This window comes from Lutra lutra, chromosome 4 (genome assembly GCF_902655055.1).
Source record: "Lutra lutra chromosome 4, mLutLut1.2, whole genome shotgun sequence".
NCBI classification, from domain to species: Eukaryota; Metazoa; Chordata; class Mammalia; order Carnivora; family Mustelidae; genus Lutra; species Lutra lutra.
Window position 1 is genome coordinate 138,630,215 of NC_062281.1, and position 22,050 is coordinate 138,652,264.

General features: G+C 37.5%; 1 protein-coding gene across 2 annotated transcripts in view; it reads left to right on the forward strand.

Annotated features, from left to right (window-relative positions):
- Window positions 1-22,050, forward strand: part of PTGER3 (prostaglandin E receptor 3) — a 200,519-nt gene that overhangs the window by 73,485 nt on the left and 104,984 nt on the right. The window contains exons 3-4 of one of the 2 annotated variants that reach the window (XM_047726776.1): window positions 4,320-4,411; window positions 6,689-9,172. The exons of the other annotated variant lie outside the window; for it this stretch is intronic. Coding sequence (XP_047582732.1) covers window positions 4,320-4,411; window positions 6,689-6,692 — 96 coding nt within the window. The 3' untranslated portion in view covers window positions 6,693-9,172. Of the gene's footprint in view, window positions 1-4,319; window positions 4,412-6,688; window positions 9,173-22,050 lie in introns of those variants that run through there. 2 annotated transcript variants of the gene reach the window in all.

Here is a 22,050-nt window from a genome sequence, read left to right on the forward strand (position 1 = left end):
TTTAAAAAGTTTGGCACTGCCTGACGTATAGTCGGCTCTACATAGGATTTTGTCCCTTTCTCTCTACCACCCAAGGTGATTCTTTTTTAAAATACCACTTCTCAATATAGATTAAAAAGTTTTGGCCCTAGCTAAAGGGATCCTAGGCATCAGGAGTAGGAGTGGAGAAGATTATTTTCAACAGGACTCCCTTCCCGGAGTTCTCCAATCCAGGCACACAGCAGCCTCCTCCACTACCACCAGCTAAACTTGGCTTAATAAATATATGGCAGGTAATGTATCCCACAAAACGGGAGTCCTACCCAGAACCTCTCAGATACAATATAGCAGTTCTGTGTACCCATTCCCGGCTTCTGCTTACTTTGCTGCTAACTGCTCTCACTGTGACCTTCAGAGGCTCACACAAGGACAGAGCCAGAAGGGCCTAGGAGTTTTGTTCCAAAGCAGCAGTGACTGATGAATGTGGGAGTAGAGAAACCCACACCCCTTGTTTGTAAGCGAAACAAATTTTGACATGTAATTTATACTCCAGAGTTTCCCCAAGGTTCAGACTGAAGCTAGAATCACTTAAAATTTCACTCCTGCTTGGCTTCTCCTCCAGTGTCCTACTTTCCCACTTCCTGACTCTTTTTTTTTTTTTTTTTTTTTGGAGCACATTCTTAATAAGTCACTTGCATACAAACACTTACCTTAGGTTCTGCTTCTGGGAGTACTCAGTCTAAGACAGCCCTCACTTATTCATTCATTCCTTCATTCATTCACTCATTCAAAAATGTGCACTGAGTGCCTGAGTGCTTTCTTCCCAGTCCTGGAAAGAAGAGCAATACATAGTTAGATAAGATGTACCAATAGATGCTCTCAAGGGAAATGTGGAGGATATAGAAACTACCTATTTCTAAGCCAAGGGAAACTTTTAATATATGAATGTATTATTACACCTGAAAAAGTGACATACATATAGTAGGTTCTTGTGGGTGCTGAAAAATTTGATCAGTCCTTGTCTCGTAATATTGACCATTGAGAAGAGCCAGTCATTTACTTAGAAATCAATTTATTTGCCAACATTTATTGGGCTCCTACTGCAAATTAGAGTTTGTCAACTGATAGACTACATATAATTTGAATAATGTGTACAAAGCTACAGGAATACAATAAAAGAAATAATACTTTTCCAAGAAAATGAAAGGCTGGGTCTTGGAGGATAAACAGGATGAATTCTGGACAGAAGTAGAGAGAGGCATTTTAGAAAGACAAGAGCAAACTCCGCAGTGATCAGGTGTGAAAAAGCATTGGCGGGCTCTGATTGTATAGTTTAGGAACTAAAGCAAGGCTCCCATAAAGGAGAGAGGCAGGAGATTAGAGATTAACCTCAAGATACAGGATACCCACTCAGCAGTGGGTCTTTAGTACTCCAGAACTTTATCCTGTAGCATTGGGGAACATTCAAAGATATGAGGTTTGCCTTAGAAATAGTACAAGGGACGCCTAGGTGGCTCAGTTGGTTAAGTGTGGTACTCTTGCTTTTGGCTCAGGTCATGATCTCAGGGTTGTGAGACAAGTCCTGTGTCGGACTCAGTGTGCGGTCTGCTTAAAATTCTCCCTCTCCCTCTCCCTCTGCCTCTGCCTTTTCCACTGCTTGCGTGCTCTTTCTCTCTTTCTCAAAAAAAAAAAAAAAAAAAAAAAGGAATATGAAGGATGTGTTCAAGAGTTTGAGAAAGACTTGGGTCAGAACATTAATTAGTTAAAAGATTGTTCCTAGGTTAATCATAAAGAATTTCCAATATTCAACCATTTTTGACCTGACAAAAATGTGAAGTTCAAACTGATCAGCAAGCCAGGAAGAACAGGAGAATCTGAACAATGGCACAAAGAATAGAGGGGAGGGCTAAAATAAAAGAGACCCAGAGGAGAGAAAATTAGCATGAAATGAACAATCCACTGGCTGCGGGGCCAGAGTTAGCTGTAGAATATTGGGTGAGACAGTAAAGTAGAGTTTTCTGAGAATGATGGAGTGAATCATGGAATATTTGCCAGGGAAATAGGGCCCACTGGAGGAGTGGTTTAGAGAGTGTGGTAGGGAACCGTACCATGCTTCCCACTCCCAGCTCTATCCCATGTTACCTTGCAATGCCTCGTGTCTTCGGTTCCTTCTTTTTAAAGATTTTCTTTTTAAGTAATTTCTACACCTAGGGTTAGGCTCAAATTGACAACCCTGAGATCCAGAGTCACATGCTCCACCAACTGAACCGGCCAGGCACCCCCTTCAGTTTTTTTCTTTTTCTGCTCCCTGACACTGGGGAGACATATGATACCCAGATTCCTACAGTTGTGTCTGCTCCTAAAGTCAAGCCAACAAATAATGCAACCCCAAGTACTTCATTAAAGCAGGCCTGTTAATATCGGGAAGAGAAAAGCCTAGTGGTCCTCTAGGACCAATCTAACCAGATTGTTCTTTAACAGGGACACACAGGGGATTCTGAAAGTCTCTGAGAATAAACAGAAAATCCTGTGGGGGTTATTTTCCTACTCTGACCTCAACTCTGAGCACTCACCCAGAACCACAATATTTCTTTTTTTTTTAAATTTAAATTCAATTAGCCAACATATATGTTATTAGTTTTAGATGTAGTGCTCAATATTTCTATTTAAAGTGCCACTGAACTTCTTCTGTTTGTGCTGAAATAGATATTGGTCAAAATGTAATCTGTGTTGTCAAGAAGACATGTCATTTCATTGTCCTTCAAATAACACTGCTTTCCTAAAACAGAAATTATCTATTTGCTTAACACAGTCAGGACTTGGAGAACTACATGTCTGTCTGGATAGCTTATATCATTAATGCCACTTGAAATGGGGATGGACATACTGTTTAAAATGATCTTAACTAAAGTTTTGACAAAGAAAACACTCTAGGAATCCAATAAAAAAGACCAAAGAAACATTGAATTTCATTTCTTTCTGCTTTTTCTTGTAACAATTCTTTGTGAGAATTTAATTTCATTCTGCTACTTCTTGTAAGAGAATTAGTGAGAAATGTATACAGAGGAAATATTTTTTCTTAATATTTTTTATAGAATCCAATGAACTTAAGCTACTATTTGGAGAATATTGTTCAAGCATGGGCCTCAGCCAATTACACAGACGTGTTTATTCATACCACAAATACTGACTGTATCCACCAGACACTGTGGTAGTTGTTGGAGACACAGTGGTGGGCAAAACTAGGCATGGTCCCTGCACTCAAGAAACTTGTAGTCTAGTGATAACAACAAATACTAAACAAATAATGTTTATTATTTAGTGTAAGAATAAATTTAGTATATTAGTATAACAAAAAATACTAAAAAAACAAACAAAACAAACAAAAAAATCCCTTTGTTTCCAAACTACAATGAGCTTCTGAAAAGAAAATAATGGGTATCACATAGTGGGGGACCTGTCCTACTCAACAGGATAGTCTCTGAAGAAATGATATTCCAAGTTGAGATTGGAAGGACAAGCAGGAGTCAGCCAGGTGATGGGGGAACTGGAAGGGCACTCTTAGCAGAGGAAGTTTCAAGTGCAAAGGCCCTGTGGTAGGAAAAAGGATGACACTGTTCATGCTATTCATAGAGGGCTAATGTGGCCCGAGCAAACAAAGCTAGAGTTGCAGCAGAAGCTATTTCAAATAGGACCTAGGAGGTCATGTTAAGAATTCTGGTCTTCGGGGCGCCTGGGTGGCTCAGTGGGTTAAGCTGCTGCCTTCGGCTCAGGTCATGATCCCAGGTCCTGGGTTCGAGCCCCACATTGGGCTTTCTGCTCAGCAGGGAGCCTGCTTCCTCCTCTCTCTCTCTGCCTGCCTCTCTGCCTACTTGTGATTTCTCTCTGTCAAATAAATAAATAAAATCTTTAAAAAAAAAAAAAAGAATTCTGGTCTTCATCCTAAGAGCAACAGAAAGTCACTGAAAGCTAGAGAGTGGTAGAATTGGATTTACCTACACTAATCATTTGACCAGTGAGTTTTTATTCAGTATTTAACAAGTGCTGTGATAACTGCTCTATGTACTTAGAAGTCATATTAGGCAAGGTCTCTACCTTAAGTAATAATCTGGTGTGAAATTATAAGAGGAAATTGAGGGTGTGTCAAAACTTCAAGGCAGAAATGAGATAGTCTTGGGAAGATAAGATCTAAAATATCTTCAGTTGGTTATGGCCAATGCAAGTTGGTATATAGAGTTTTGGTTCTGCTTTTTTTTTAAAGAATTGTGAAGGAAGAGTCTTCTGACAAAAGGAGTCATCATCAATAATTCTGTCCACTGAAACCCTCTGTCTGTTCACAGATCAGACACCACACAAACAACTATGCATCCAGTTCCACCTCCTTACCCCACCAGTGCTCCTCAACCTTGATGTGGAGTGACCAGTTGGAAAGGTGAGATTTAGAAGCTGTCTAGATTTACAGCATAGACTTCCCCCATCTCTGTTCTGATCTGCCTTCATGAGACAAGGACAGAATATCTCTAAGAACTAAAGTGCAGATTAGGCAGCACACACACCCAATTAAGCAGGACCAGATTCCTTTAAGGAGTTGTTCTTGTCTTTACAACTTCACTTGGATTTCCTCCAACTAAGATTCGCAGACTGGCTCCTGGCTGATTTTGTGACCAGTCAAATCTCCTGTAGTAAAAGAGCCTGCATGTCACTGAATTTTCACACGAAGAACCGTGTCCGGGAGCATTTTAAGGCAAAGCTACCCAGTTTTAATTTGACGTCAGAACTCAGTGTACTCCTCACATGGTCAGCACACCCTTGTTTGCCCTTTGCCTAGATATGCTTGGAATAAAACGTGTACTTTAATGAAAGAACACTCTAGAAAGCAGATCGTGATGCCAAATACGATATTGGTCGTATTAAATTCCAATTCCAATTAATATTGGTCGTATTAAATTCCAAACCTTAGTTTCCCCCCTCAAACACTTCATTTCAATATTTCTGTTATTGATTGTAGGGTTAAATGGTCATGTGGCTATTACTCCATTGTATGACCTTTTTTGTTTTAATGAAAGAAGGTGAAAAGTTTTAATTTTATTTTTTCAAACATGACACACTTGGCTTCTCAAATAAGTTGAACTCTCCATTGTAATGGACAGTCAGCATGTTCATTTTACTTCATTCCCTGGGTGAGGCTGGGCACAATGACTCCACTAATCTGTGTAAGTTGTGAAGATGGATGTGGACATGTAAGCAGCTCAATGTCCTTGGCCATTTGTTCTCCCATGACTAAAGTACCTGAAAGATAATCACTTCTGTTCCTCAGGGGAAGATCAAAATGTGTTTTTCAATAGAGATACACTGGGAAACAATGCCTACAGGATACCAATAAGCTGGCTGATTCTGGAACGTAGCTTAAAAGTCATGGGGACAATAAAATGTTTACTCAACTCACCTTTATAGTCCCACATCTTTCCCTTAAATACCTGCATGTAATACACACATTCTGGGCACTTTTTTTTTTTTTTTTTTTTTTTTGGCTATAAACACAGATTTTCTTGGAAAACAAATGAAGGGAAAAGAAGGGAGATATGCAATTCACATTTCTTTATTGGTAATCTCACTCTAATCCCATTTTTAATTTTTTAAGTAAATTCTATTGTCCTTTCCCTTCATTGTGAAAATAAGCCAGCTCTCTATAGAAACTTTGCCAAATAAAGAAAATTAGAAAGAAAAGCAGTTTCCTAAACTTTACTTCCACTATTCAAGAAAAACTCACCATTCTTTTAGTAAATTTCTTTCTCATCTTTTTCCCCTGCACTTCACTTGATTTTTCTTTACATACTTAGGATAACGTTATATGTGCATTATTATATCTTGGTTTTATCTAATTTAATGTAAAATAAACATTCCCCAGACTACCTACAAATTATTTAAAAAGTAATTTTGGTATTTATATAAGTCTTTTAAAAGGATACTTTGTAGTTTGCTAATCATAATCTGTGTTCAAATTTAGCACCACAATAATTGGAAATATATTATTACCTAAAGACTGAAATGCAATTAAAAATATTTCTGATTTTTTTTATCATACATTTTCTTTAAGAAATAAATAATATATAAATTTTTAATTTTGAAAGATGCTTATAGTATGACTGCTTTCTAGGAAACTATAGAGATCTAAAATTTCATCAACAATGTTGGAGAATTTCTGCTTTGCTTCATCCTAACCAACACTGTATATTATTTAAAAACACACACACACACACACACACACACACACACACACACACACACTTCATTGGTTTGATGGGAGAAAAATTGTATTTCATAGTTATTAAAATTTGCTTTCTTTCTTTTCTCTTTCTGGGGTATAGTTATACACTGATTGGGGCTTGTTTTTATGGCAAGTTTATCTGACCATTCAATGTGTCTACAATTGATTCAGCGCCATGATTTGATTATTCTACTGGATTACAAACTTGGAAACCAGAAAAATTACTCATAAAAAAAAAAGCGTAATTGAATAACCTAAAGCTTAAGTGATCCAAAATTCCAGTTATTTAAATTGCTTTTATTTACAAAACATATGTGTAATTACTTCAAACAAGAATGTTTCAATGTCTAAGACATATGTATTTCTCAAGACCTTCTCACACCACACAGAGAAAGTACACTTTCTCATGCTTATTACATCTTTCTCTCTCTATTCTAACAGATGAAAGAACGGAGCTGAATTTTTATTGAAATTCCTGCTTGCCTGAGTTTATGTATTTCCTCCCACCTGAGAAGGAGAATTTATGTTTGATTTGGATTATTTCTTCATTTTCATCTTTAAAAAAAATTTAGTATTTCTTCTTGTCAGTAATACCCACTGAAACCAGGTTTATTATCATGCTTTGTGTCTCTGAGTGTCAAATTGTTTTCTGGGACTGGGTTTTGAGTACATATTAAGAAGTTAGGCATGATTTCACAGATAATGATTGGTGAAAAGTGTGAAAAAGAAAAACCCATTTTCCGAGAGTTTTCCTCCGACTTCAAACCTTTGCCTGAATCTCAACCAGTGCGGACATCTTTACATTTTATGGTAGTCTTGATCTTATAACGAGTTTGAAAAAAAAATCAATATAAGCTTTCAACAATGAAAAGTCAACATTTTGAAATCAAGAATTCAATGAATAGGACATAAACTTAAATGAGATAGAAAAGGGTTCCCAGATGGAGGCAGGAGGGTGCCATGATAAATGATATTTATGCCAAATGTGTGATGAATGTATTGGAGATACTGTGTCCCTCTGGGCTAAGCTTGGAACTAAGCATCTCTAGGTCTGTGTTCTGGTTATGTGTCGCAGTCTACTGGCAATCAACATAAGGGTTATGTGTCTTTGAAGACTGAAAAGAGTGGATGCAGCTAAGAGCTTTCCTGAAATGTCACAGGAAACAATACTGAGGCTACATGATTAACTGTTGTGTTAGAGCAGTAAAAAAATCCAGGCACAGCCTTCTGATTTATCACTATCTGTTCAGGATTTCTTAAAATTTCTTCCCAGGTGTCACACAAAAAGGCAAAACTAATAAGTGACATAGTAATTCAATAGCAAATTTTGTTACATTTTATATAAAGGAAACTATGTCATCTGAATTGAAATGAGAAATTCTATGAACTTTTAACAAATACTTTTGAGTCATTGGATGTCTTTCAGCTAATGTCCTTAGCTGTTTGTAAATTCAACCAATCTTTCTTTCTCTTGCCTTTCTTCCCACCTCCGCACCTTCCTCCTTCCTTTTCCTCTTATCATTCACTTAATGCAACACGTATTTATTGAGTGTCCTTCTTTAGGCACTGTGCTAAGGGCCATGCTGTGACCTACAAGGACATCTTAGGAAGACATGATAATATGGTACCAGTAGTTTTGCCATAGAAGCCCATACTATGATTCCACTGTCATCTCTGTCAACTAGATTAAACCAAAACAGTGAGTCATTCCTTTAAGTAGTTGAATCAGTTGTGGATTAGCTGGAAAATTATATTCATTCGAACTTGTATTTTAAATGGCTTTATGTAACTCACACAAAGATGATGTATATAATCCCTTTATTCAGTTTTAAATTCAATGAACTTTTTGAGCAACCAGAATTTGCCAATAATCATAAGAATGTCCATACTTCTGTTACCACTATCTATCATCCATCTATGTGGTTGTCTAGTTGTCATATATTTATTATTTTATTTTTACAAAAGAAGCCCAAGTCTACAGAGGGCTTGCCCAGTGTCACATGGCTAATATAAGAATTCAGATCCATTGTCAGTTCTTTGATTCCAGGTTTATTGTTCTTCCTACACTACAGTGGGGATGTGAGATCTGCCTCAATGATATTCCATTTATAAGACGATGTGATATGGTAATAAAAGCATGGGTTTTGGAATGAAACCTGGATTTAAATCTGGCTGTCCACTTACTAGCTCCTTGACCTTGAGAAATCTGATTAATTTCATCAAATCTCAATGAATTAATCAATAAATTAAAGATAATAATACTTACTTGTGGGGTTATTGCAATAATGCATGTAAAGTGAGTCTAACACAGTAGATGCTCAATAAGTACTAACTGCAATTAATTCTTTATCTAGACTTATCTCCAGCTATATAATATGAGTTCTCAATTTCAACTATAATCTGGCTTCCTGATTGTATAGGTTTACATGTCATGGACAGAATCACCTTCAAATCTCTTGATGCTATTCTTGTTTATAATATTTCATGATTACTTTTTCCCAGGCAAAACCTACCCATCTCCCACATGTGCAAATTTCATCTTGTCTTTGGGTCTTGAACAATTAAAGGATCTTTTTTTCTCTCCTTACCTTTATCCAACTCTGAAGTTACATAGTGCTCATTTTGATGATTATTGTATTATTCTTCAAATATTTTCATTACGTATTTTTTCCCCTTAACAAAAATTCTATTTCTTGGTGGGCAGAACCCTTTTCTAATATTTTCCTCATAAGTCTCTTAGCACTGGTGCAGTATTTGACCCCAAGAAAGATGCTCCTTATTTGGTAAATTCTCACTGAAGGTAAAATTTATGTACAATATTAGCAGTTGCCAATTTAAATGAATGTGATAGAAAGTCTTTCATTTCTATGTTGCTATTCAACTTGGAAAATTTTATGTTAAACTTCCCTGATTTAAAAATGCTAATCCAGGGGTGCCTGGGTGGCTCAGTGGGTTGGGCCTCTGCCTTCGGCTCAGGTCATGATCCCGGGGTCCTGGGATCAAGCCACGCATCGGGCTCTCTGCTCAGTGGGGAGCCTGCTTCCCCCTCTCTCTCTGCCTGCCTCTCTGCCTACTTGTGATTTCTGTCTGTCAAATAAATAAATACAATCTTTAATAAATAAATAAATAAATAAATAAATAAATAAAAATGCTAATCCAGGTAAAATAGTCACTTGCAGTTTAATATAATAAAGTTTATTAAAGCTATTTAGGTGAAAGTCATAAGGTAATAAAATGATTAGAAAGATTTGAAAAATAATGACTCTTTGGTAAAGATATTTCTTACACAATTAAGAATGATCTTTGTCCAATTAGTTTGAAATCTGATGGAAAGATGGTATATGTCAATATAAAATACTTCTGATATTTTCATTTTTAACCCACAGAAATGTATCCATTTCATACTAAATTCACCCAAAATAATAAGTTCTGTAACATATGTTCTCAAGTATTCTAGATCATGATTCAGCAATACACTGATTCTTAACAAGGCTTTCCTCTTCATTTTTAAAATTACCATCCATATACATGGATTTTCATAATTATGTAATGAGCTTACACTGAGAATAGAACTAGCCCTCAAAATAAAACAAATTTCTGCCATAAAGAGTTACATGTGGAGAAACGGGGCTTATCTACAGTTTTATTGTAATTATAGTGCCTACTGTAGAGCTCTGTGGAATACATATGCAAAACAGATCTGTGGTATTAATATGCTTTGCAGCTGAGTTGTATAGACCTGGTTCCTGACTGCATATAATATATTCTGTGTAATTTTAGACCTGCGACTTCTGTGTTGGAAGAACGAATTCCTGCCTATTCCTACCTCCATCCTATTGCAGATTTCATACAGCACCAGCGCAAGCCAGTGTGAAACAGACAAACAAACAAAAATAAACACCCAACTATGCTGCTCTCAGGAGAGGTTGGGCCAGGGTACCATGAAAAGGAATGGCATATTAGGGAATGGCATAACAGAGAATATAAGGTTTAGAAGATTAGGCTTCCATCAGAAGCTATATTATCCAAATTCTCCCAAGGAGGGGGGAGAAAATAAGAGTCTTTATGTTTGATATGTATATGTGTATGTGTGTCTTACATCTCTATGTGGACTTTGGTCTATGAAATCTATGAAAATTCAGACAAAGTCGAATATTCTGTTTTTACTGTCTATATGAATGACTTTAAAAACTTAAACAAATAGGGGCGCCTGGGTGGCTCAGTGGGTTAAGCCGCTGCCTTCAGCTCAGGTCATGATCTCAGGGTCCTGGGATCGAGTCCCGCATCGGGCTCTCTGCTCAGCAGGGAGCCTGCTTCCCTCTCTCTCTCTTTCTCTCTGCCTGCCTCTCTGTCTACTTGTGATCTCTCTCTGTCAAATAAACAAATAAAATCTTTGAAAAAAAAAAAAACTTAAACAAATAATACAACCCAGGCTATAAAGGAACATATAAACTAGTTAAGAGAACAATTTTTTTTTCAGTATCTTCACTAGTTGGAAGCACACTCAAAAGAAACCTATTGTTAAGATAATTATTCAGGTATCTTAAGGATCTGTATAAGACATATCTTGCTTGACATACTTTTAATGATTAAGAATACTTCAATGTTTAATTGTTGTCTTCAAAATATTTGTGCTCATATTTTTTCATTAATCCAGGCTTTTACTGAATATTTTATTAATTGTTAATTCAAAATATCTCTAGGCTCATCCTATGGATAAAAGTGTTTCTCCATTTCATTCAGGTTCTAGGACTTTATTTTTTTATTATCTGAAGTGCTTTTTTATATAAAAATAATTTGTACAAAATGTATTTTTAAGAGATTTTATACATTGTTTTAACAAAATTCTCAGCCATATTGTAAGCTCCTTGTGGGCAGGACCCATGTTTTATGTATCTCTTTACCTACAGAGCTTAGAACAGTACTAAACTCATAAAAATTACTCAATAAAACCTTGATGGAGAGGCTAAGTGGCCAGACTGTGATCTATGGGAGTTTTGCTTATGACAACTAGGTATGTACACTGTGTAAGAGTGGACAATTGTTTCTCTATTTACTCTTCCTCTTTGATAATAAGCGATTAAAAAATTAATTCCAGTATAGTTAACACACAGTCTTATATTATTGTGGGGTGTACAGTATAGTGATTCAATAATTCTATACATCACTCAGTGCTCATCATGATAAGTGTCAGCTGTTTCACTCACCCTCCCACCTCCACTCAGGCAGCCACCAGTTCATTCTCTATAGTTAAGAGTCTGTGTTATGCCATTTTGTCTAGTCTTTAAACTTGAGTGGCACAAGGGAGTCTTTTTTTATACTTCTTGAAGAAAACAACTATAAATATTTTTGGGGTATGTGTGATTATATTTAGAAAAAGAATATATGAGATAAATATAAGCCTGCACATAAAATAACTTGTCTTTTAGTTAGTGATGTCATTTCTTCTTTCCTTGGTATAGGAGCTGAATTTTAACTATATATCTAGAGGTAAATGAAGGTATTGCTGAAAATGTATAGCCTGTGAAATAAAATAAACATAATTTGCACCTATGAGGACAGTAGAAAATTTTTCATCTTATGAATTCTTTGAGCAAAGTATAATGTACTTTTCTTGGAAACACATACACCAGAGCCTTAGTAAATGAACAGTAGTCTTTACTTGATTTCTTAATGATAGTAATTGCTGGTTATAGTTTTTGTCAGTTTATTGATTTAACTTACAACTTAAATGTTGAATCCTTTCAAATGTTCTGAAAATGGACAAGAAATATTTGTGCATCATTACCTTGAGAAAATAATTTTTTAAATAGCAGATGAAAACAGAAAACATGAGAATTTAGGCATTGGAATACTATGGCACAGGAAGGCCAGAAGAAATTACACACCAACAAGGGTACCTGGGTGGCTCAGTTAGTTAAGTGGCTGCCTTTGGCTGAGTTCATGATACCAGGGTCCTGGGATCAAGCACCCTGTTGTGAGGGGTGGTGGGGTGAGGGGGAGAGGTCTCTGCTCAGCAGGGAGTCTGCTTCCTCCTCTCCTTCTGCTTGCCACTCCCCCTGCTTGTGCATGTATGTGCTCTCTCTCTGTGTCAAATAAATAAGTAAAATCTTTCAAAAAAATAAAAAAGAAGAAGAAGAAGAAAGAAATTATATACCAAGAAAACACAATACCATTCAAAATACAAGACTAAATCAAACAGAGGCTACTAATAGAAATACGGGCATAAAATAGAGGGATGTAAATGTGTTACAAGATTGGAAAAAGTATGATTCAGTAATATGTGCCCCATAAATTCTTGCTGATTGCTGTGGTGGTGGTACTGGGTGATGCTGCTGCTGGTGATGGTGAAGTAAGAGATATTCAAAGTTAAGTGAATGTCATAGTAAGAGAATAAGCAGGGAATAAGGAAAAGAATAATATATTCTTAGTAAGTCTTTGGAACAAATGAAAACAATTGAACGATTCAATCTCTTTTCAGTATATCTAACCATCATTTAAATTCTCTTAAATCTACAAGTATTTCTTAATTCTGCCTCTCCATCTTCACTGCCATGATCTAAATCTATGTCTCCATCATTTCCCATCTGAATTACGTTGGTAACTTGTGTCCTACATCTGGTCTTGGGCCCTTCAGTTATCCTCCACATTTGCTGACACTGTGATATTTTCTTAAAAAATGAAAATCTGTTCATGTTATGTTCCTTCTTAACATCCTGAACATTTTCCTGTGGACTTCAGAATAAAGTTAAAACAACTTAACTTAGTCCATAAGGCTTTCTATAATCTAGTCTCCACTGAGCCTCTGGTGTCATCTTCCAGGTCTGCCTTGTTTTCCAGCAACACTGCCAACCCCATGCCTCCATGTTTCACATGTGCTGTTACTTCTATGCTGGATACTCCCTTCTCTTGTCTATGTGATTAAATCTAATTCATCTCTCATGAGTTTCAGCTCAAGTATCACTTCTTTCAGGAAATCATGAAAAAACATCTGTCTGTGTTGTAAATTGTTGGCTTATTTACCCATCTTCTTTGCATGGCCAAGATGGGGAATATTTTTTCATCTCTGTGTCTGTTGTGTGACATAGGCTTGGCATTCAACAAGTCCTTGCTGGTGAAAGAAAGAACAGAAAGATGTGCAACAATGAGCTATGAATTTGAGCAAAAGTAGTAATTCAGGGTAATTCAAGGCCCAAACTATCCATATGTTACTTAAAACAGGCAGTTAGCCACATTTTCTGAATAACCATTCAATGCCTGGCTTTCCAGTCACAGAACTATTTTTATATTTACATTTGGTGTTGGCAGAGATTCTGTGGAGGTAATAGACAAAGCTGAAAAAGAGTGCCACAATCTTATCTCACTTGGCAAAGGTTTAAATGCAATCTTGGAAACTCAAGGAGAAAAAAACAAACTGAAATATTGCTCTCCAACTTGATCCAGCATTTCTTCAAAGGCAGAATAGTGTAGTCTTGTAGAGGCAGCTCAGGATTTAAGGTTGGATAGTCCTGGGTTTGAATCCTGACTGACAGTAAGTAATTATGTGACCTTGAGGATTCCATATTTAATCTCCCTTAGCCTCAGTTTCGTTATTTATAAAACAGAGTAACACCCATCTTATTGGTTGCTGCAAAGATTAGAGATAACATGTGTGAGGCCATTATTCTTAAGACCACTATATGTCCCCAGAGGTAAAATATGGCCCAAAGAAAGCTATTTACAGGATACCTCAATTTTGAGTAAGCAGCTGGAATTTGGATGTGTGAGAGAGGAGTCATGTGTGCACCAAAGCAACATATAGGCATAATAGGATCCCAGGCAATTTTGGTATAAGCTCTTTGCAAATCTCCAATTGTCCTTTCAGGAGTTAACTTGAATTGCCATCAGCCAGCTGCTGAACTAGTGGGATTTCTTCTGTGCATGCCAGCAAGAATATTCCTGCAAAAAATGAGAAGGTGGTTTTGAAATAAAACTCATACATAAGTACTTGTGATATTAAAGAGGAAAAGCCTGAGGCTAGACCCTCCATTAATATTCGGAGCAAGATGTGGGTTATGGGATAACCCAAAGAGCAGAAAAGTAGTAGTACAGTTGCCAGTAAAGGCTACATCATGCAGTCCAAGTTCTCTGGACTGCATCATGGTACCAGAGCCAGTTGCTATTAAGAAAGACTGTCTCCTGGGGCACCTGTTCATGAAAATAAGGAGTGAGGTTTTATGGTTGGCCTATAGGGTAAACAGATTAAGGTTACAGAACCTATTTGTGCTATTCTTAACTCATCATACAATTACTGCCATATTGTAAAACCCACCCATTTATACCATATAGGAAAATGATAGATGATATAAGTGAACTTAGAGATTTGGTGTAGCATTTCACAAACTTAACCAATTTTACTTATCATCCAAAGTTTGTTAAAATAGAAAATTCAGGTCCCTCCTCTGGAGATTATGGGTCAGAAAGTCTGACATGGGACCTATGGTTTTATATTTTTCAAAATAAGCTCTTCCAGATGAGTTTCTTCGTCAGACAGGCTTGACAACATTGATATAGTCCAATGGTTCTCAAAGTATTATCCCCAGACCAGCAGCAGGAGTATCAGCTGGGAATTTATTAGAAATGGAAATTCTTTGGTCCCATTCAGATCAACTGAATTTGAAACTCTGAGGCTGGAACCCAGAAATGTGTTTTAGAAGCCCACCAGATGATTCTTATGCACATGAAAGTTTAAGAACTATATCTATCAAATGTGACCCAAAGATCCACAAGCTAGGAGTGTAGTGGTAGTAGGAAATATGTTTAGTCCAAATTTTTCTAGGACTTGGAAAGCCATGGTTTTAATCCAGGTACTGACTGTTGATCTTCCCTTGATATTACTACCGTTTTTCTATTTTCCAAGCAGTAGTTTGTTTTTGTGGCTATCATTTGGTTTCCCAAGTGATGAAAGCCATATTCCCCTCTCCTTCCTGATAGTAAATGTACTATTTATCTTCCTACTTGAAACCCTTCTGTGGCTTAGCTCCCACCTTAAAGACATTGGTTGAATGCCCAACTGACTCTATTTATGATTGATGCTCATAGTTCCATCAAAATGTTTTTCACTATTAGTATGTACCCACCGAGCTACTACAATATTTTTTAAAGGAAAGTATAAGAAGAAGACAAACTATCTTGCTCTCCTTCTAAGTCTCACTATTTTCCACCCTTTGGAAGGCCAATGCAATGCTTAGAGATAGTACACATTTTAAAAATAGCCATCATTTGAAGGATAATTCCTTGATCACTGCTAACATGGAAGTATTCCCATTTAATACACAGGAGCAGGGATTTAAAAAAAAAGAATCACTAATAACCCAATAAAACTATTTGCTGGCGCAGTAGTGAAGAAAGTGTATTAGTTTGCTAGGTTTCCATATTAAAAGAACCACTGACTAGGGGGCTTAAACAACAGACATTTATTTCTTGTAGTTTGGAGACTGGAAATTCAACATCAAGGAGTTGGTAGGATTGCTTCCTTCCATAAGCTGTCAGGGAGAATCTGTTCCATGCTACTCTCCTAGCTTCTAGTAGTTTACAAGTGATCTTTGGCATTCCCTGGCTTGTGGACATACCATCCCACATAGTATTCCCCTTATGTGTGTGTTTTATGTCCTATTTTCTTCTTTTTATAAGAACACCAGTCATAGTGGACCAGTCCATTTCAGTATGACCTCATATTAACTAATTGGGTCTGCAGTGGCCCTATTTTCAAATAAGGTCACATATTGAGATAATGGGGGTTAGGACTTCAACATATGAATTTGATTAGAGGTAAAGGAGACATATAAGAGATACATTGGTTGGTTTAGGGAGGAAGCCACTTCAAAATAATAAGACCTAAAATGGTGCTGCTTCTGGATTTAATGCATTTAGGGATTGAATAAAAATCTCAATCATGCATGCCAGCCCTGGCTCCAATTAGGAAAGATAATTCAGAGATAATTCAGAAGTGATCATGTTTCTTTTCTTTTCTTTTTTTTTTTTTTAAAGATTTTATCCATCCATTTCACAGAGAGAGATCACAAGTAGGCAGAGAGGCAGGCAGAGAGAGAGATAGAGGAGGAAGCAGGTTCTCCGCTGAGCAGAGAGCCGGACGCGGGACTCGATCCCAGGACCCTGAGATCATGACCTGAGCCGAAGGCAGAGGCTTAACCCACTGAGCCACCCAGGCGCCCCAGAAGTGATCATATTTCTAACACAGAAATATCTGGAGGTTTTTGCAGTAAATAAACAATACAAAGCTCATAAACAAGTTTTAGGAAAGATATTTGTGTTGTTTGTGTCAGATTATAAATGATCAAATTAGACTACAGTCAAATTGCTCTATTTATGTTGGAAAGAGTGGGAGGTGGTGGGAGTTCCTGTACTTAAGTTATCAACTGAGGCTGGTTTCACTGCTTTGAAAAGTCAGATTTCTTCCCTGGTAGTTTCCAAATAAAAGCAATAAACTCTCCTAGAGGTTGAAATTTCAAGGGAAGCTAGATGCTACCCATTTAAAAGAGTTTAATTAAGGGGCGCCTGGGTTCATCAGTCCATTGAGCGTCCAACTCTTGATTTCAGTTCAGGTTGTGATCTCAGGGTCATGAAATCGGCCCAGTGCTGGTTTCCACACTTAGAGTGGAGTCCTCTTGAGATTCTCTCTCTGCCTCTACCCTTCTCCCTGTTTGCACACACGCTCACTCTCTCAAAATAAATAAGTAAAATCTCTAAAGAAAAAATAAAAATGAAAAAGAGAATAATTAAGGATGTACAAAGTCATTTGAAGGAGGCATTTAAAAAGGTATATAAAGCTATTAGTGAGCACTGAGGATAATAGTAGTCTAGCTAATGCATTCTTGAGCTAGATTTGCTTATTTGGAGATTTTTAATTACAATTTTATGCCTGTACATAGATTAGCCTTCAAAAGAGCATAACAGGAAATTGTACCCTCCTTTATCTGCTAATTAAAGTCTCATCTTGGATTGAAGGTCAACTGCCTCTCCTAATCTTTTTAATGTCAAGGTCCAACCGTTGACATCCATTCATGATGGAACTTTGGAGGCCTCTAAAGGCTATCCACAATCACACTGAACATCGTTTGGCCTTTGTTTCTCATGCACATGTTGTTAATCCAATCCTGACTTAAAGGTTGTGCCAATTAAATTCTATTGGCTATTCTTCTTTATTTCATCACTGTATTTACATACACCCCCCCCCATACTTTTTAAAAACCAAAATAGTGATTCACAAGGCATGTACTTATGTTCCAAGGAAGTGATGCAATTGTTTTTGGCAAAATAATGAAACTTTCAGCATAGTTCTAAAGTTCTCTTTGTATCAACACTTCTTGCTGTGTTTTTAGTTAGAGTGGGAGATTTTGCCAACAACCAGCTGTTACTAATCTGGTTCACAGCTGAATAAATCATTTGCTTGAAATGGTTCCCCATCAAAACCTAATTATAAGTGCTTGTAATTACCCAGGAAATCTGTCTATACACTAATGGTTGTAGGAAATGGAGGAATTGCATTGATATGATCCATTTAACAACACCCACCATGTACTTAATAATCTCATATTTCACATTTCAGACTCTGAAACTATAAAAGAAACTAGTCCTTCTTTAGAGTGGAGATCACGGTCCAAACCTGTAGATGTTCTCTTCTTAGGCAGGGATGGAAACAGAAACTAGAGGTGGCATAACTGGGCATTGGGAAATTCTTCCTTAGGTTTACATGAGATATCTGGTTATTTGTCTGAAAAATAAATGTATAATTGTGTGTAGAAAGGAGATTGGTGGCCCTAAAATACATTTCTATAACAATTCCAGTAATGAATGCATGATAAAATAAAACAACTAAAAGTCTTTCAAACAGGAGGTTCTGCTTCGTGAACAAATGACCAATTTCTTATGATCTTTAAAAAGATTTTATTTATTTGAGAGAGAGAGAGAGAGCATAACTGGGGGGGGGCAGAGGAAAAGGGAGAAGCAGGCTTCTGATCCCAGGACCCTGAGATCATGATCTGAGCCAAAGGCAGATGCTTAACCATCTGAGCCACCCAGGTGTCCCAATTTCCCATGATATTACAAGAAGTTTCTATATCTCTATGTCACTACTGGGGAAAGAGGACAAGGTCAGTACAACTACAAGGGCTTCCAATTTCTGCTAAGAGAACAATACCAGATCATTCAGAAAGGAAACTGTCTCCACCACATTTTAGAAATATTTGTAATAGAATTTTCTTCCTCTTCCTTTCTCCCTTCTTCCCTTCCTGTCTTCCTTCTTTGCCTTCCTTCCCTACTTCCTCCCCTCTTTCCTTCCTTCTTTTTTCAAGTATTTATTAAATTATTGAAACCTACTTGATTATGTGTTACTTGGGAATAGGAGTTAGAGAATGATGTGAATCTGTATAATGAAAAGGGAAAGGAGAAGTAACATTTTTAAAAATCTGTTTTATTCACTATACCATGTAATACTCACTACCATCCCACAAGATCATGGCTGTAAACTTCTTATTTGAGAGGTGAGAAACTTGGGGTTCAATTCTAGAGCAGGGCTTGAATAACTCACTTTCCCAAGGTCTTTAACTTTAGATGCTGGAACTCCTATTCAAACCCAGGTTTGCTTGGCTACAGATCTTGTGTTTTTGCTGTAACCTTTAGGTGTCTCCAATGTTTAAGTCAGTCTGCAAGTAGATAAAATATGGAAATTATGTTAGCTACAAGAAAGCAATGATGGTTCCTTAGAGAAATGATGGGATTTACAAATATAGCACCCTTCCCCATCTTATTCTCTCTTCATGGAGGAGAAGGTGAAAATGCTCTGAAGCTGTGGGATTTTTTTTTTAGCCAAACACATGGCTTATAGGATACCTGACCTCAATTTCATTTTTCAAGAGCATATTTGTAGGTTTTTTTTTTAAAGCCTTGTTCTTTTTTCCTCCTCTTTTAGTTATTTTGTAAAGAGAGAAAACATCATTTCATCACATTCTGTGATAGCATATGCTGTTAACGTCAAGAGACAGTATTGAATTCACTTCCCAGAGGTAGAAGGTGCTGTGTTGGTGAAGGGAAAGAGGGTGGTAGCCTGGAAATTAGAAGTGCTGGTTTGGGATACATGCTCTTCCACTTCTCATCTATGGGAACTTGGTAAATGATTTAAAAGCCTAAAGCTACAGTTCATCATCTGCAACAAAGATCTTTACACTCTTTTGCAGGATTGCTTTAAGGGTTGATATGAAGACAGTTCAGAAGGTGCCTGTACGTTTTTTTAAAAAATTATTTTTATTAACATATAATGCATTATTTGCCCCAGGGGTACAGGTCTGGGGTGCCTGTACATTTTTAAGAGTAATGCAGACACCCAGCATGAGTGCCACCAGTCTTGAGCTCTGGGAACACCCTGCTGGACTCTCATGGTACTTTTTCTTGCACACTCTTGACAGTTTCATAAAAGCCCTCTCTAAAGACTAACCAGGAGATCTGTCCCACTTAGCAGACCTAACAGGCTAGAGGCATCCTCTCTGTTGTCCTGGGTTCAGGTGAAAGGTATGCCTTTGCCCTTCTCTGCCTAAGGCTCAAGATACTATGTTGGAGCTCTAGTCTTCTAACGGAGGTTAATTTTTATGAAAACACGGCTATTTTAATGAATGATTTAATGAGAGAAGTTCGTGACAGTGGAGTGGGAGGAAGACAGGAAGCATCAGGTACACAGAAAGGGACAGAGAGGTGCACTCGTGGCTAGAGAGAAGCTTGCAGGGAGAGAGGGGAAGTGAGTGGGGATAAATGGCAGGTCCCCCCTGCCCCACATCATTTCCACAGATTCTTCAGATTCAGTCCTTCCTACATGGATAGATCCTTCTAGATTTCTAGTCTATTTGCTGTTACCCTTCTCAACAATGCCTATTGTCGTTGAACATCATCTGTGGTTTGGCATCCTGCTAGGCACTTGGCAAATTGTTCTAACACACTTATGCTACTGTCTCTTTTTCACAGCTGAGAAAAAAGAGGGATAGAGAGCAGGCAAAGTGCAAAGAACGATGAAAAACAGGTCCATTTGAATGCAGACCTCCTGACCTGCCAACTATACAGCTTGCCATACTTCCCTAATTTGGAAATTTGTATTTCCCTTCACCTAAAGAATGTGAAGGAAGCTTAACAAGCCAAGAAAACAAGGTTATACATTAGCATCAGTGACAACAAGGAAACCCCAAATCTTAGTTTCTTAAAACAACAAATTTCTTTTGCCTTCACTTAGCTTGCCTGTTGAGGGTTGGGTGTGGAGACCTGGCTACCAGTCATCCTCGTCAGAGACTCAGGCTAACTGAGGCTTCCAACATCGTTGGACCCCCGCAGTAGTGGAGGGGAGAGCTATATAGCACTGAGGGGAGAGCTGTAGAGCATAGAACGGCACCCACATACTTCTAGATCAAGTAGCAGGCTGTGCCAAATGAAGAGGGTGAGGAAGACAATCCTATCAGGTGCTGAGAAAAAGGAGAAGTGAAAGTACTAGTGAGAGGCAATAATATATACCCCAGAATCTCAGCAGTAAGGGTAGAATAAAAATGAAGAAATTAACTGAGGAAGTACTGAATTTAGAAAGCAAGGTCCTTCTCAGCTTATTTTTTTACTCTAAGCCCTGCTTATTTTAAGCCTTTTTCATGTGTTGACTTACGTGCTGGGAGATTTTCAGCAACCAGTGCCATTTTATATATGGGGAGATATGGGCATATTTTTAGCAAAGCTGAAAAAACAGGTTGGTCATGGAAATTACCCAGTTTCGACTTAAGAGTGTATGGTTCACAATTGTTAGAAATTGTTTTATTAGTGGAAAATTTTTCATATGCAAGGTGTTAACACGGCATGTCTCTGGAAGAAATGCAAGAGTGTTTTGGTATTTTGCATGGAACAGATGTATCTGGAGTGCTTGTAGAATTTGGTGCCCTTTTCAGATGAAATGAAGTTATGGATTTGTGAACTGAAAATCTGTACACTGTCTAGGTTATAGTTATATCCAGAATATTCTTTTTAAAAAATTTTTAAATTTTAATTTAAATTTTTTTTTATTTTTTATAAACATATATTTTTATCCCCAGGGGTACAGGTCTGTGAATCGCCAAGTTTACACACTTCACAGTACTCACCATAGCACATACCCTCCCCAATGTCCATAACCCCACCACCCTCTCCCGACCTCCCTCCCCCCATCAACCTTCAGTTTGTTTTGTGAGATTAAGAGTCACTTATGGTTTGTCTCCCTCCCAATCCCATCTTGTTTCATTTATTCTTCTCCTACCCCCTTAACACCCCATGTTGCATCTCCACTTCCTCATATCAGGGAGATCATATGATAGTTGTCTTTCTCCGATTGACTTATTTCGCTAAGCATGATACTTTCTAGTTCCATCCACATTGTTGCAAATGGCAAGATTTCATTTCTTTTGATGGCTGCATAGTATTCCATTGTGTATATATACCACATCTTCTTTATCCATTCGTCTGTTGATGGACATCTAGGTTCTTTCCATAGTTTGGCTATTGTAGACATTGCTGCTATAAACATTCGGGTGCACGTGCCCCTTCGGATCACTACGTTTGTATCTTTAGGGTAAATACCCAGTAGTGCAATTGCTGGGTCATAGGGTAGTTCTATTTTCAACATTTTGAGGAACCTCCATGCTGTTTTCCAGAGTGGTTGCACCAGCTTGCATTCCCACCAACAGTATAGGAGGGTTCCCCTTTCTCCGCATCCTCGCCAGCATCTGTCATTTTCTGACTTGTTAATT